General features: G+C 41.1%; 1 protein-coding gene across 5 annotated transcripts in view; it reads left to right on the top strand.

Moving 5' to 3' along the window:
- LOC128693486 (putative leucine-rich repeat-containing protein DDB_G0290503) overlaps positions 1-15,875 on the top strand; it is an 89,212-nt gene that overhangs the window by 62,942 nt on the left and 10,395 nt on the right. For all 5 annotated transcript variants that reach the window (XM_070097381.1, XM_070097378.1, XM_070097379.1 and 2 more), the window contains one exon: positions 345-9,452. In XM_070097381.1, the coding sequence (XP_069953482.1) occupies positions 345-1,491 (1,147 nt within the window). In that variant the 3' untranslated portion in view covers positions 1,492-9,452. The remainder of the gene's footprint in view (positions 1-344; positions 9,453-15,875) is intronic.

The raw sequence follows: 15,875 nt of genomic DNA, 5'->3' as shown, positions 1-15,875 counted from the left end.
CAGACACTCAGACAATCCCCCTCCCTTTACATTAGCACATTATGTTGAAGGTTTACTGTACTTCCTGTCCATATCTATCAAAATATCACTTAAGTAACAGTCTGACCTAAAGTTATTATCTCTAAAATCTTCATAATTACTGTAGGTTTTTGGCTTGTGCTATGTATTTAATTCTTTTGTATCTCCCTAATTTTTTCTTTGACTTTAGTTTTAACTCGCTACAGCTAAATTCCCTACCCTCCTCTCTTTCTCATCCCTACCCAAGAAAGGCACAAGAGTCTAGTGGTATAGTTCTCAGGTTGACAACTTTACTGTTATTTGTACCACTGTATTTATTGTTACAGGTGGCTGCAGACCCAACTCAGAAAACTTTGTCTACATAGCTGGAAAACGGCAGATCTTCCAAAAACTTCAAATTTTGGTACAACCACCTCTGAATCACCCATTAAAGAGACGTATTTCTCCACTTTCACTGATGTAACAAAATCACCGTGTTCCAAAGATGCTGGGGATAAGGAAAGTTCATGTACGACACAAGCATCAGAAATATGTAAAACAGTAAAAAATCTCTCAGAACTGTCCATCCTAGATGAGAGCAGATCATACGCCATTACTCCCCCTAAGAAAGCAAACATGCCAAGTGTTTCATTCAATGCTTCTTTGTCGTATTCTGAATCCCCCTGTACAGAAAAAAGGCCAACATCAGAGCCTCTACATACACTTAAGAAATCCCAGGTTATGGTAAACCCTTCCCCAGATATTAGCCACTTTAGCAGAAGTTCGAGAAGTCTGAATGATGCAGAACGAATTTTGACCAGCCAGCAAAGGGAACTCTCAGAAGCAAAGTACAGGCAGTACAAAGCACTCATTAACACTCTCCAACGAGATTTAGAATACCCATTGGTTATTTCACCAAGCATTCCATCATCCATGATCACGACACCAGAGATGATGTCAGCCCATTATCATGACTCTGCAGATGAAAGCGAACAAAATTCTGAAGTGTCAACTTCAGAGATGCAGGTTTCTCAAGCTTCATTATCTAGAACACTAGTTTCACCATTGGAAGCCGAGGATTCATCACACTCACAAAGTTTATCACTGAAAGTAAAGGATTTGTCTATAACAATAAAGCATGCATCAGAGAGCCCATCCTTGGGTAATAATACTGTGTCATCAGAATCAAAAGCTTCCTCAGAAGGTAAGAATTCATCATTGAAAGTGGAATTGCCATTACAAGAAAACCAAAATAATTCATTAGATCCTATGATGTCTTCATCACATACAGAATGTGAGAAGGGAAATAGTAATCTGCAGGTAAACAAGCTTGGTGGATTTGAAAATGCAGGTAAGTTGAAGGATTGTCTTAAAGAAGAAAGAGCAAGCCATGGATTGGACAGTGATAAAGATAAGGACAGTTGGGATGAAAAGGATGAGGACATTTTCTTAGCATTGATAAAGAGTGAAGTAGATGACCATGACTTGTTCTGATTTTATTTCAGAAGATTAAATTGGCAGTTAAATAATTTAGGGCAATAATATCAGCTCAGATCCTACCTCGGTGGGAAACGGCCGACGTTTAAAAAAAAAAATAGCAGCTCCAGATATTTTAAACATATCTCCTTAGTACAAATTTGTTATATAATAATTATTGTATTAGACATTACCATAATTATCTTGACTCCAACAGCGCTGTGCCTGAAACAAGAAATCATTGTTCAAAGCTTTTAAGACATTGATAATCTGGTAAAAGGATGGAACAAGTGGGTATATTACACTTATCTCTCCAATTTAGGATAGATTGGAATTTCAGTTTATCACTAATCAGTCTTATCAGTAACACCAGCTAACACCAAAACCATTAATATCAGCCTGTTTTTTAAATGTTTCTATAACATTTAATACTTTTAAGGAGGATGAGAGTTTCTTGAGGAGGTAACTGATAAGCTTATTTATGAAGATCATGAACTAACCAGCAGTCAACAGCTTGGTTAAGGTAAGATAATTGCCTGGGATTCTGACTTTAGCTGAAGCTAGGAGAGTACAAAGGCTCTGAGGATCCTCTAAAGTATAGATACATTTTTGACCTTTGTAAATTAAATGGTAATTTTAAAAAACACTATGTTCAGATATTTATTATAGTGCTTACCGATGATATATTCTGAGTAGTGAATTTTTTAAGCTCACTTACGTTGAATCCTTCAGTTACCTAATTTTTTTATAGCACAAGTTTTGTGGTTATGCCAAATGTCAGGTTTTGTTTTATACATTTAATAATTGTAATATTTGTTGTTTAGAGTGACATTCAAATTGTCATATCTGCATGCCTTTGGCAAGACAGTGATAGTGTGAATGGTGGTGAAAATGTTTCTTTTTCGGGCCACCCTGCCTTGGTGGGAGACGGCCAGTGTGTTAAAAATAAAAGAAAGAATATAATGACAAGTGCTAAATTCATAAGTATTATTTAGTGCTACACAACACATGGGGGCATACAGTACATTGAGAGAAAATAAAGGGTAGAAAGAAATAGTCCACAAGATCAAGTGCAGATTAAAATCCATAAGGCTGACTGTATCTTTAGAAAAGAGGGCTAATATAATATTATAATTGATATGCCATTGTAAACGATGTAGAAAAATGGAAAAAGGAAGGAAGGATAAGGGAATAAAAGATGGATTTGGTCAACATGGTATTAGAAAAAGTCAGGATTTGGTTGTAATGCGTAAGATTTTGTAAGAGACTTATGTTTGGTGGATAGTGACTTAATGTTCAGAGACTAGTACAGGGTTTGGAAACATTTTTTTTTTTACAAAAGCACATCACTTGTGCTTCCACCATTTCTATATGACGTACTTTAGTTACATGTTGGGAACAAGGAACATAGGAAGGAAGAGGTCTATAAAGAGAGAAGGGAAAGATGTGGTAGGAGAGTTAAACATGAATGATGAGATAAAGCAGTCATTCTTTGCAGAACAGCAGTAGGTGCTGTGTTAACAACTTTTATACAGCATCATCCAGATTCTTGCATTTACAGACTGCACTTTTCTAGAGTCACTCCTTGAAGCTCCATTGTGTTTATTAGTAATGCACCTCTTAATATAATTTTTTTTTAAACCATACCATGGGCGGGGCTTGAACTTGCAGTTAGAGAGTCATAAAACTCCAGACCAATGTGTTAGCCACTGGGCCAGCTGGCAACAGTCAGATTCATCCAACTAGGTATATTTATACACCATAAGAAGGTTAGCATAAGCACAACTGTGATGACAAATGCAAGTTTTTACAGATGAATCCCCTGCCAGCATGGCCGTGATGAACTCTAGCTCAAGTCCCCTCAGAGCTGTCATCATGACTCGTGAAATTGTAATGACACAATTTCGTGAGTCATGAGGGGGCTTGATCCTCCATCTGTCGAGTGCGAGACAGACATGCTTCCTATTTGTGCTCACTTATATCTGATCATAAAATGAGGGTTGGTTGGCCTTCCTAAACTTCTCATACTGTTAGTGTACATTATTTCCTAACTTTTAGTATATAGAGTGGAAAGAGAGGGGGAAGGGGGAGGTCAGTATTTCACCATTCTCTCTTGGAAAATGACAGCACACTATGGGTCATCTTTGTACGAGGGTGGTTATAGATACACGTTGGTCCAGTGATTGTAAGGAATGATCTTCATCTGCTTGATGAATACCAAATTAGCTTTCAAGGAGGAAGCTCAACACTGCTCTTGGAGGCATTCAAAATTGCACACGGTTACAGTCAGTCTTGACATTAAATTCAGTTAGCAAAGCTTGTTCATGGATAAGAACACACATGCATCCTAACACACCAAGGTAGCTCCTTTGTAGGGTTAAAACAGTTGTCTTTTAAGAAGTGTTTCATAGCAAAACTTTCCCTTTAAGAGAATTACTTAAATAATAGTTATTTTCCTATAAATTTGTGAGTCTATACATTATATATCATCACTAATGTAGAGATTTATGAATTGTTAAATTGAGAAAAATGTATTTATTTTACCATTACGTTATGTAGTATTTATATAATATTTTCATTATATATAATTTTTTATAAACCCTTTTAAGAAATTTTAAAAAATGTTGATATTGTAGTTGCCAGAGATCTCGGAGTCCTTGGTGTTCAGATACTACATTCAAAATATCTTAACTTCAGTAACAATCTGAATTTCTAGTTCTTATTATGAAAAGTAGAAATACAAGTAACTGTGTAATAATTACCATATGAAATACAGTGGAACCTCGGTTTTCGTATGCCCTAGTTTGTATATAAAACTATAGTTATTCTCTATAAAATGTATTTTTTGTTAATATTTCCCATAAAAAATAATGTAAATCAAATTAATCTGTTCCAGGCACCCAAAAATATTAACAAAAAAGTACATTTTATAGAGAATAACTATAGTTTTACATATAGTTTTGCATACGAAAACCGAGGTTCCACCGTATTCATCATGCAAGTTCAGTGCAATACATTATCATAAAAATATTATTTAACCCTTTCAGGGTCCAGAGGCCAAATTTCAAAGTGTGCACCAGTGTCCAAGAATTTTCAAAAAACAATTTTATTATTTTTTCTTAAGAAATGTTAGAGAATCTTTTTCTGAGGGTAATAAAACAAAAAGTATGAAATTTGATGGAAAATTGACGAAATTATGCTCTCGCGAATTTGGGTGTCTCAGCGATATTTACGCATCGGCAACTTTGACTCCCATTATAGGCCAATTATATTACTCCAGTCGACCAAATTCTTAGCTATTTCACTAGTATTACTTCTATTCTATCGATTGAGAACAAGAATTCACCAAGTCAACTGTTTCAACTACAAAATAAAGTGATCGGAAATTGGTAATATGGCCAATTTAATGCAAAGTTCAGAATACAGTGGTCCCTCGTTTTTCGTAATTAATCCGTTCCTGGAGCCGTTACTATAAACGAAATTTACGATTTGCGAATCAATTTGCGAATCAATGTTCCTGACATCCAGAAGTATTAAAACAAAAAAAATTTTTACATGAAATATACATATAGTACATAATACAATGGGAAATGATGAATGAGACATTAACAGCATAACACTTACCTTTATTGGAGATTCTTCTTAGTGTATGGGAGACTGGAAGAGGAGAGAGATTGGATTGTTTACAGTTTGGAAGGGGAATCCCCTTCCAGCAACATCTCAGGTACCAATTGCTTCTCTGGGGTTGCTTCTCTGTTTCTTAATGTCACTAGGACCACCTTGAGAGTCACTCTAGTCCTGTCTCGCAAAGTAACTGTGGAGAGAGCTCTGTTTCTGGAGTCTCTTTAACACTTCCCGAAAATGGCCCAAGATTTTGTCACTGTACATATTTCTCACCTTCTTTACCACAGGCTTGGCACTAGGAGCTTTCTTTGGAGCCATGGTAGCTTATTTAGTAATTGCAAGCACTAAAATGAGTGGAATATTATGAAATATTTCATAGGAGCACTTGAGGGGACCTTCACTCACTGGTAAACAATGCCAGACTGGCTGGGTAGGGAGGCCGCCCCGCCTCACACCGTGCGTACGCGTCCCGGACGAACTACTATTTGCGAGTCAACCTATGAAAAGCGAGTCCACGTTTATACAAAAATACCCCTATGATTGGCGAAATTTACGATTGCCGAGAACTACGAAAAGCGAGGGACCACTGTACTCTAATTTCAAAATAGGGTCCAGAATAAACAATGCAGGCATTCCTGGCACTAAACTAACATTTCCTCTGTTCATTAGTTACATTTTCAGGCTTTGCTAATGAATTCCATTTTGATTTTTTATTCACATAATGAATTTTTATTCAAACCAATCAGTAGAAGATTTACTGTTATGCAATATTGTAATACTTGTATAAATAATATCACCACATTTGTGAACGTATATTAGACCCACCAGCAGTATTAGATGTGTGAGGTCATTTGTTTACTCTTGAACATTGGCAAAAATTTAACATTTCTGCTACTTTGAGCTCAGTTTCAAGCCATTTCCATTATTAAAACCAATCAAAATCATCTCTATTTCTGCAATGTCTTCCATTCTATCAAATGAGACCAAGAAATCCCAAATACAACTATAAAAAACACAAAAAAAAACACTGCAAAGTCACTGTTTTAATCGAAAATTACGGTCTTGGTTTTTTTTCTCTCATGCACTATGTGCTTCAGGATTTGTTTTATGTGGTGCACACATACCACATAGTTGTATTCCCTCATATCTAGGCCAAACTTTATCGCTCACAGCTTATCAGAGGGAGCTAAGCTCATGACGTAGATCTACGGTTTGGACCCTCAACGTAAAGTCGTAGATCTATGGCACGGACCCTCAAAGGGTTAAGTATCAAGCCATTTTTCAACCAGTGGTATGATAATGTATTTTGAATGTAATACTATTAAGAAATTAGCTGAAAAATATTTTCAACTTTTCAAATGAATAATAGGTACTGAGTATTTTAACTTTCTTGTACTGCATTGTCTAAATATGGAATATAATTAAGTGACATGCAGAAAAATAGACATTTTATCATTGTGTTGCACTTAGTATGTTATTTTTTAAAAAGAAATAATCACTTTTATTTGAATTGCTGTGTACATTTTGGTATAAAGAATTGCTGATTAAATTAGTTATTTTAATAAAACACGTAATATACAGCCTCTGCTCACTTAGCGATGTACATACTCATTTACCGACACCTCAGACTTATGACGGGCTCTCTGACCAGTATGCATACCTAAGTAATGTATATTAGAGCTGATTTACTCTATTCTGTTTATTACAAAATACAGTACACTACTGTATAAACATTTTAAAAATATACCAGAAATGTTATAAATGGTGCAAAGGTGACATTAAAACAATATCAAAGATAGTTGACACAAACCCACTACCATTAGTATGCTCCTCACTTAGCAACAAATTTGTTTACCGACGTGGTCTTAGGAATGGAACGCTGTCGTTACGTGTGGAGAGGCTGTACTCTTACATATGGTATAATGACAAATTTTTATTATGGCACAGCAGAGTAGCATGTGAAGAATGCTTAAACTAGGGTACCATTGAAAATTGACAAAGGTGTTTCATTTATAAATGGTATGTCAGAATGAAGTGAAACTAACTTTAGAATTACAATTAAAGGCAATAAATGAGTTTGCATTAATGTGCAATCCAATTTCTGTTTACAAACATAAAGCTTTTGCTTGTTATGGTCTGTTGTCTATACATGTACTCTGATTAATGTATGTCAGAGTTTGCATATGTAATCAATTCACTTGCATGGACATTTTTGTTTTGAGGTAATAGGAATGGTGTACTAGATTCTGGTGTAGTGTCTTCCTGTGTAAAAAGTATTTGTGCATTTGCAAAAGTGTATTTCCCACCTTCACTTTCCCAACTGTCACATGAAACTGTCAGGTTATTCAAAAAGGATATTTTTTGTTATTCTAGCCTACAGTTAGTGCTGCTAATTAACTCCATCCTCCACTGACTAATTGCTATAACTTCTTACATGGTTACCTCAGAGGAAATAAGGTAATGACATACCACATTGCAGTATATACATTTATCAGTAAACAGTCATTCTAGGCAATAGTGGTATGCGTCTATAATTGAACAAGTGCATTTTAGATGCACTTTAATTTTTTAAATTCAATTCTATTATAAATAAATGTATGTACAGTAAAACTTCTCATTAACAGACTAATAGGGGAAAGAGGAATGCACCATAATGCCAGTTGTCTGTAACTCCCACACACTAAGAACATAGGTATTGTAAGCTGTAGTACTGCAGTACAGTACCACACTGTATAGTAATTTTATAGTACTCTGTAATTTACAGTAATTTTACTTACCTTTTTTTTGTGGTGGAGAGACAATAATGGTCTCAGAATAACTTTTATTCTGAATCAGAGGACCTGTAAAGCTCTATTAGTGAAAATAATGTAGATGGCTGAGAAGATGTAGAGGGGTTAGAAGACATAGATTGCTAGGAAGACGTAGATTTCTGAGAACTACACATTTTCTTGTGGCGCCACCACTTGCTTTACAGGCCATAGTTAACTGCATGTAATTTGGTAGTAAGTCACACAAAATGCTCTAAATCCAAGGAAAATTAGAGATTGAATGATGAGTGTATGTATGAGTGAGCACAAACAATAAATTGGAGTGAGTAATATACAACCCAGGGAACAATGAAAATAAGCAGGTCCTTGACATAGCCACTTTGGCCTGTACCAGGCAAACATCAGAGTTTGCAGACTTGTCTCGTTACTGGCACTGTGGACAAAATGGGTAATTACAGACTTTTGTCCATCTTGTCCAATAATTAGAGCATTTGTCTGGCTGATTTTTGTCCAAAATTGCCAAAATCCATCAATGAGAGGTTTTACTGTACTTGTACTGTACCTTAAATATAGGATTGATGTACAGCTTAACCCAATGCTTTTCATAATATTTTGAATGATTTGCAAGTCAATTAGGTTAAATACAGTCTGGTCTGGCTAGTAACTTAATGGGTGATTTCATAGATACCACCTCATTCCTGGCTTTGAAGACCTTGGGGACTTCCTGTGTCTAACAGAGGTATACCAGACCATTTAAATTTAAGGCATTAATCATGGGTTTTACTGCAATATTTGTATAATTAAGCTGAGAATACTAGTAATAAATAATAATTGGATTTTATTTAGAAGTTCATTTTATTACAAATGTTTTTCATAGTAAATTGAAGTCATTATTATTATTTAAGATTTAGATTTGGATATTACAGTACTATAAAAATTATAACTATTCTTTTAATTTGATTAATATTTTGCTTGAAAATGTCTACTTTATTCTGTGAAATATAGGAAAAATATGAGCCTAGGGAATGAATGGATTTGTCAGTTAAAAACAGAGTAGGGGAGTTAGTAGATGGGGAGCTTGAGGTATTGGGTAGATGGCGGGAATATTTTGAAGAACTTTTAAATGTTGATGAAGAAAGGGAGGCGGTAATTTCATGCACTGGCCAGGGAGGTATAACATCTTTTAGGAGTGAAGAAGAGCAGGATATGAGTGGGGGGGAGGTGCATGAGGCATTATGTAGAATGAAAAAGGGGTAAAGCAGCTGGAACTGACAGGATCATGACAAAAATGTTAAAAGCAGGGGGGGGGGGGGATAAAGTGTTGGAGTGGCTGGTATTTTTGTTTAATGTATGAAAGAGGGGAAGGTACCTAGGGATTGGCATGAGCATGTATAGTTCCTTTATATAAAGGGAAGGGGGACAAAAGAGATAATAAAAATTATAGGGGAATAAGTTTACTGAGTATACCAGGAAAAGTGTGCAGTAGGGTTATTATTGAAAATTAGAGGTAAGACAAAGTAGGATTGTGGATAAGTAAGGAGGCTTTAGAATGAGTAGGGGATGTGTAGATCAAGTGTTTAGATAAAGGTCCTCTTCAAGGGGGGCTCCTTGGCGTGGTGAAGAGGCTCTTGGTCTGAGGAATTAGCCCTGTCGGTCTTCTTCCTCAGACCGAACCTAATTACCCCCCATTCTCCCCTCCCCTATCCCATCCTCCCCTTTTTCCATTCCTCCTCCTCCTCCTCACCCCTCCCTTTTGCCCTTCCTCTTTTTAGCCTTCGTGATTTCTCCCACAGGCGCGCTAGTTCCTAGGTAGGGGAAAGGACACCGGGGTCCATCCCATTCCGTTGAGGTTTCTTGGCGGTGGCGTAGTTTGCCGTGGAATCTGGATTGCCTAGGGATGTCCCAATCCCTCTCCGGTATCCCGGAGTAGCTTTGGGTGTCTTTTGGGCGACGGGTGTATCTCTGGAAGCCACCTTTCGGATTCCGGGGGTGGTGGCTGAAGGAGGTATGCTTTGTGGCGGATATCCGGCCGCCCTCTCTTTTGTCCACCGAGGTAGCTCGGCAGATGTGAGGTTGCTATCCCAGATTGCTGGTTTACTGGCATGAAAGGTAGGGTATGGCACGGGTTCCATGCTGCATCTGCGCTACTAGCGGTGTCGAGTCCTCTTGGGCGCGGAGGGAGATTTCTGGCCCTTTCATTCCTCCTAGGAACTATCCCTCCCCGGTCCCCCCTTTTTTTTTTCTTTTTTTTATTTTTATTTTCTTTTCTTCTTTCTTTTTTTTTTTCTTAAAAACAAAAAGAAAGAAGTAACCTAACCATGGCAGCCCTAGTCCATGAACCTGGTACCCCCGGGCCCCTTCTTGATACCGCACCCCGTTCTGACCCCGCCTCGTCTTTGGACCACTCTTCAGACATTCCTCATGCCTCTGTACCTATTGCCGGTGCTGTTTCCTCACCCGCTTCAGGTACTGAGGCCTCGACTGACTCCTTCGATTTATCAGACCTTCGCTCTCCTCTGACTATGCTTCCGGCCTCTCCCTCTACGGTGCGGCAATTTTCAAATCGCCGACCCGTTCCACGTCGGACCAACTCTGGTCCCACGCCTAAACGTCAACGACAATTACCTGCTGATGATACTTCTCCACCTTCACCTTCTCGTTCTTCTCAGAAACGATCGACACGTCCTTCACTACCTTTCCACGCTCAGTTTCAGACTGAACAGTGGACTAAATTCTTCACTTTACGACCAACTTCCTCTACTGCCTATCTTTCTGACCATAGTATTGGCAAGGCACTCCTACGCCATGTTGGTAAAGATATTTCTTTTCATGCTCTTAAGAGCGGTACGCGCATCATTACCGTACAGAATGCTACCCAGGCTCGTGAGCTCTCTCGTCTTTCCCATATAGATACTGTTCCTGTCACCCTTGAAAAACATCATTCCCTCAATTCTTGTAGTGGTACCGTTATTCTGCCCCATACCATAGTTCAACAAAATTTCCAGACATGTGGCACCGACATTCTAGAACAGCTGGAACTCCAAGATCTCCCAATCCTCAAGGTAGACACTTACGTTCTTCCTGCCCGTGGGCGGAGACGATACCCTAGCAATGTGGCTCGTTTAACTTTTGACAGCCGAGAACTCCCATCCTCCGTTTATATAGCAGGACATCGGTTACAAGTTCGAAAGGTGATCCCTACACCACAACAGTGTAGAAATTGCTGGCGATTTGGCCATCCAGCGAAATATTGCAGATCTATCGCCGAATGCCCAGTCTGTGGTGCCGATGACCATTCTAATACGTCTTGCAATCGATCTCCCTCTTGCCTTAACTGTCATGAGGCTCACCCTTCGTACTCTCGCCGTTGTCAGGTCTATTTAAACGAGCGGGAAATCCGTTACCTCAAAGAGACAGAAGGTCTCCCTTATGCCATGGCAGTTTCTCATCTCCGCCTCCAAGGGAGACTCCCACGTGTTTCTTATTCCCGTGTTTCAAAACGTCCCCCCACTTCTGGTATCCCATCTTCTACACCCACCTCTGTGGTTACCTCTCCCATAATCACTCCTGTATCTAATCCTTTTGCTGTCCTCGGCTCAGACGTCCCTACTTCAACGCCTCAGTCTAATCTCGCTTCTTCGAGTTCTCTCTTACAAGCCTCAGTATCGACGAGACCTCGTACGACACCTCTTCCCAATCGTCCCTCTACTTCTCAAAAGTCAAAAAAAGGTCCGGTAACACCTCCTACCCATCTTCCACCTCCTCATTTTACCCTCCCTGTCTCTGTCCCTAGTTCTTCCCCTCTCACTGGCTCAGTTACAAGTGCAGAGGTTCACCCTCCTCCTCGTAATGTACCTTCCTCCCCTGTTCCCTCCCAAGTTTCTTCCTCTTCTGCCACCTCCCAGGTTCCTGTCTCTTCTGTCCCCTGCCACGCTTCTCCAGTTCCCTCCACCCTTTCGCCCCCCCCTACCTTGGTACAGTCCAATACAGTTCCAATCTTTACTCATCCTCCCCCTACCATTCCCAATATTGTCTCCCATACGACATCTCTAAATTCCGAAACACTTGAAGCAATCTCTGAATATATTGCAGAGACCAAACCATCAATAGACACTGATCCACCTTCCGCTCTTTCTCTCTCCTCTGCTCCATCTGCGCAACTCCTTTCTTCACAGCGCACCGTTCCTTCGCTGCTTGAACATTTTCCACTGCCTCCGCATGTGGACTTTTCTAACCCTTCTAGTCCGTAGGAACCCTTACCTGCGGATTTCAAGTATCTTTATCATTGCCAATCATGGCCTTTTTACAGTGGAATATACGCGGCCTCAGGGGTAATCGGGGTGAGCTTCAGATGTTACTCTCCCAGTTTGCCCCTGTTGGTGTTTGCTTACAGGAACCAAAATTACACTCTGCTGTTATTTCTCACATCTCAGGCTATAATTTATTGTATTCTTCAGATCCTTTTCCTGATGGGACCTTTAATGAAAGTGCCCTTCTTCTCCGCACTGATATTCCGTACCATCAGCTATTTATTCATACTTCGCTGCATTACACAGCAGCCCGTATCCACTTACATAGGTGGTATACGCTCTGTTCTTTATATCTCTCTCCTTCTCGGGCATTATCTATTCCAGATTTTGCCTTCCTTGTTTCGTCATTACCGCCACCGATTCTGTTACTTGGTGATTTTAATGCCCACCATTTCCTCTGGGGAGGGTCTCACTGTGATTCCCGTGGAATTCAGTTAGAGGCTTTTCTTGCCACCCACCCCCTCCATGTTTTAAATACAGGTACTCACACCCATTTTGATCCTCGGACTCATACTCTCTCTTGCATCGATCTCTCAGTTTGCTCTTCCTCCGCCGCATTAGACTTTACTTGGTCTGTTCTCCCGGACTTACATGACAGTGATCATTTCCCAATCATTCTTACTTCCCCTTCATATTCGCCACCTCTTCGCACCCCACGCTGGCAATTTAATCGGGCAAATTGGAACCTTTACTCACACCTGACTGTTTTTAAAGAGGTTCCTTCTTCGTCCTCCATCGATGAGCTTTTACACCTCTTCTCGTCCTCCGTTTTCACCGCAGCTTCTCATTCTATACCCCAAACTTCGGGCAGGCATTCTCAGAAATGCGTGCCTTGGTGGTCTCCTGTTTGTGCTCGTGCAGTACGTTTGAAACGCGCTGCATGGGGCAGGTACCGGTACAATAGAACCACAGAGCGACTCCTTGATTTTAAACAGAAGCGTGCGATCGCTCGCCGTGTCATCCGTGACGCTAAACGCACTTGCTGGCGAGATTATGTCTCCACCATCACCTCTGCTTCCTCTATGAGTGCAGTCTGGAAAAAAGTACGAAAACTGAGTGGTAAATATTCTCCTGACCCGGCTCCTGTTCTGCGGGTTGCCGGTGTTGATATAGCAAACCCACTAGATGTTGCCAATGAAATTGGCAATCATCTGGTCCGTATTTCTCAGGGACTCCATCTATGCCCCTCATTTCTTTCCTCAAAGTCTGCCAGAGAGTTAGCACCCTTGGACTTTTCTTCTCTCAGAGAAGAACAGTATAATGTGCCTTTTACACTTCAAGAACTGGAGGCAACACTCTCAGCTTGTCGATCATCGGCAGCTGGGCCCGACGACATTCATATTCGTATGCTACAACATTTACATCAGTCAGCCCTTACAGTCCTATTACGCCTTTACAATCTTATTTGGTCACAAGGAGTTCTTCCACAGCTGTGGAAATCCGCCATTGTTCTCCCTTTCCGCAAACCAGGCACTACGGGACATGAAACCTCCCACTATCGTCCCATTGCTCTTACCAGTGCAGTTTGCAAAGTAATGGAACGTCTAGTAAATAGACGTTTAGTGTGGTATTTAGAGACACACAACAGTCTCTCCACTCGTCAATATGGCTTTCGTAAGGGACGTTCTACCATAGACCCCTTACTGCGCTTGGATACGTATGTTCGTAATGCCTTTGCGAATAACCACTCAGTTATTGCCATATTTTTTGACCTTGAGAAGGCATATGACACAACTTGGAGGTATAATATTTTAGCCCAAGCCCACTCCTTAGGCCTTCGAGGCAATCTACCATCCTTCCTTAAGAACTTTTTAACTGACAGGCATTTCCGTGTTCGGGTTAATAATGTGCTCTCCCCGGACTTTGTCCAAGCTGAAGGTGTCCCCCAGGGATGTGTTCTGAGCACAACACTTTTTCTCCTTGCTATTAATGATTTGGCCTCTAGTCTTCCATCAAATATTTGGTCATCACTCTATGTTGATGACTTCGCTATTGCCTGTGCAGGCGCTGACTGTCACCTCCTTACAGTTTCTCTCCAGCATGCAGTCGACCGAGCGACCTCTTCAAGGGGGGCTCCTTGGCGTGGTGAAGAGGCTCTTGGTCTGAGGAATTAGACCTATCGGTCTTCTTCCTCAGACCGAACCTAATTACCCCCCAATCTCCCCTCCCCTATCCCATCCTCCCCATCCTCCCCTTTTTCCTTTCCTCCTCCTCCTCCCCACTCCTCCCTTTTGCCCTTCCTCTTTTTGTCCTTTGGGATTTCTCCCACAGGCGCGCTAGTTCCTAGGTAGGAGAAAGGACACCGGGGTCCATCCCATTCCGTTGAGGTTTCTTGGCGGTGGCGTAGTTTGCCGTGGAATCTGGATTGCCTAGGGATGTCCCGATCCCTCTCCGGTATCCCGGAGTAGCTTTGGGTGTCTTTTGGGCGACGGGTGTAGCTCTGGAAGCCACCTTTCGGATTCCGGGGGTGGTGGCTGAAGGAGGTATGCTTTGTGGCGGATATCCGGCCGCCCTCTCTTTTGTCCACCGAGGTAGCTCGGCAGATGTGAGGTTGCTATCCCAGATTGCTGGTTTACTGGCATGAAGGGTAGGGTATGGCACGGGTTCCATGCTGCATCTGCGCTACTAGCGGTGTCGAGTCCTCTTGGGCGCGGAGGGAGATTTCTGGCCCTTTCATCCCTCCTAGGAACTATCCCTCCCCGGTCCCCCCTTTTTTTTTCTTTTTTTTTATTTTTATTTTCTTTTCTTCTTTCTTTTTTTTTCTTAAAAACAAAAAGAAAGAAGTAACCTAACCATGGCAGCCCTAGTCCATGAACCTGGTACCCCCGGGCCCCTTCTTGATACCGCACCCCGTTCTGACCCCGCCTCGTCTTTGGACCACTCTTCAGACATTCCTCATGCCTCTGTACCTATTGCCGGTGCTGTTTCCTCACCCGCTTCAGGTACTGAGGCCTCGACTGACTCCTTCGATTTATCAGACCTTCGCTCTCCTCTGACTATGCTTCCGGCCTCTCCCTCTATGGTGCGGCAATTTTCAAATCGCCGACCCGTTCCACGTCGGACCAACTCTGGTCCCACGCCTAAACGTCAACGACAATTACCTGCTGATGATACTTCTCCACCTTCACCTTCTCGTTCTTCTCAGAAACGATCGACACGTCCTTCACTACCTTTCCACGCTCAGTTTCAGACTGAACAGTGGACTAAATTCTTCACTTTACGACCAACTTCCTCTACTGCCTATCTTTCTGACCATAGTATTGGCAAGGCACTCCTACGCCATGTTGGTAAAGATATTTCTTTTCATGCTCTTAAGAGCGGTACGCGCATCATTACCGTACAGAATGCTACCCAGGCTCGTGAGCTCTCTCGTCTTACCCATATAGATACTGTTCCTGTCACCCTTGAAAAACATCATTCCCTCAATTCTTGTAGTGGTACCGTTATTCTGCCCCATACCATAGTTCAACAAAATTTCCAGACATGTGGCACCGACATTCTAGAACAGCTGGAACTCCAAGATCTCCCAATCCTCAAGGTAGACACTTACGTTCTTCCTGCCCGTGGGCGGAGACGATACCCTAGCAATGTGGCTCGTTTAACTTTTGACAGCCGAGAACTCCCATCCTCCGTTTATATAGCAGGACATCGGTTACAAGTTCGAAAGGTGATCCCTACACCACAACAGTGTAGAAATTGC

This window comes from Cherax quadricarinatus, chromosome 57 (assembly GCF_038502225.1).
Source record: "Cherax quadricarinatus isolate ZL_2023a chromosome 57, ASM3850222v1, whole genome shotgun sequence".
Lineage (NCBI taxonomy): Eukaryota > Metazoa > Arthropoda > Malacostraca > Decapoda > Parastacidae > Cherax > Cherax quadricarinatus.
The sequence above is the reverse complement of the archived record's forward strand: the minus strand, read 5'-3'. Positions and strand labels throughout refer to the sequence as shown.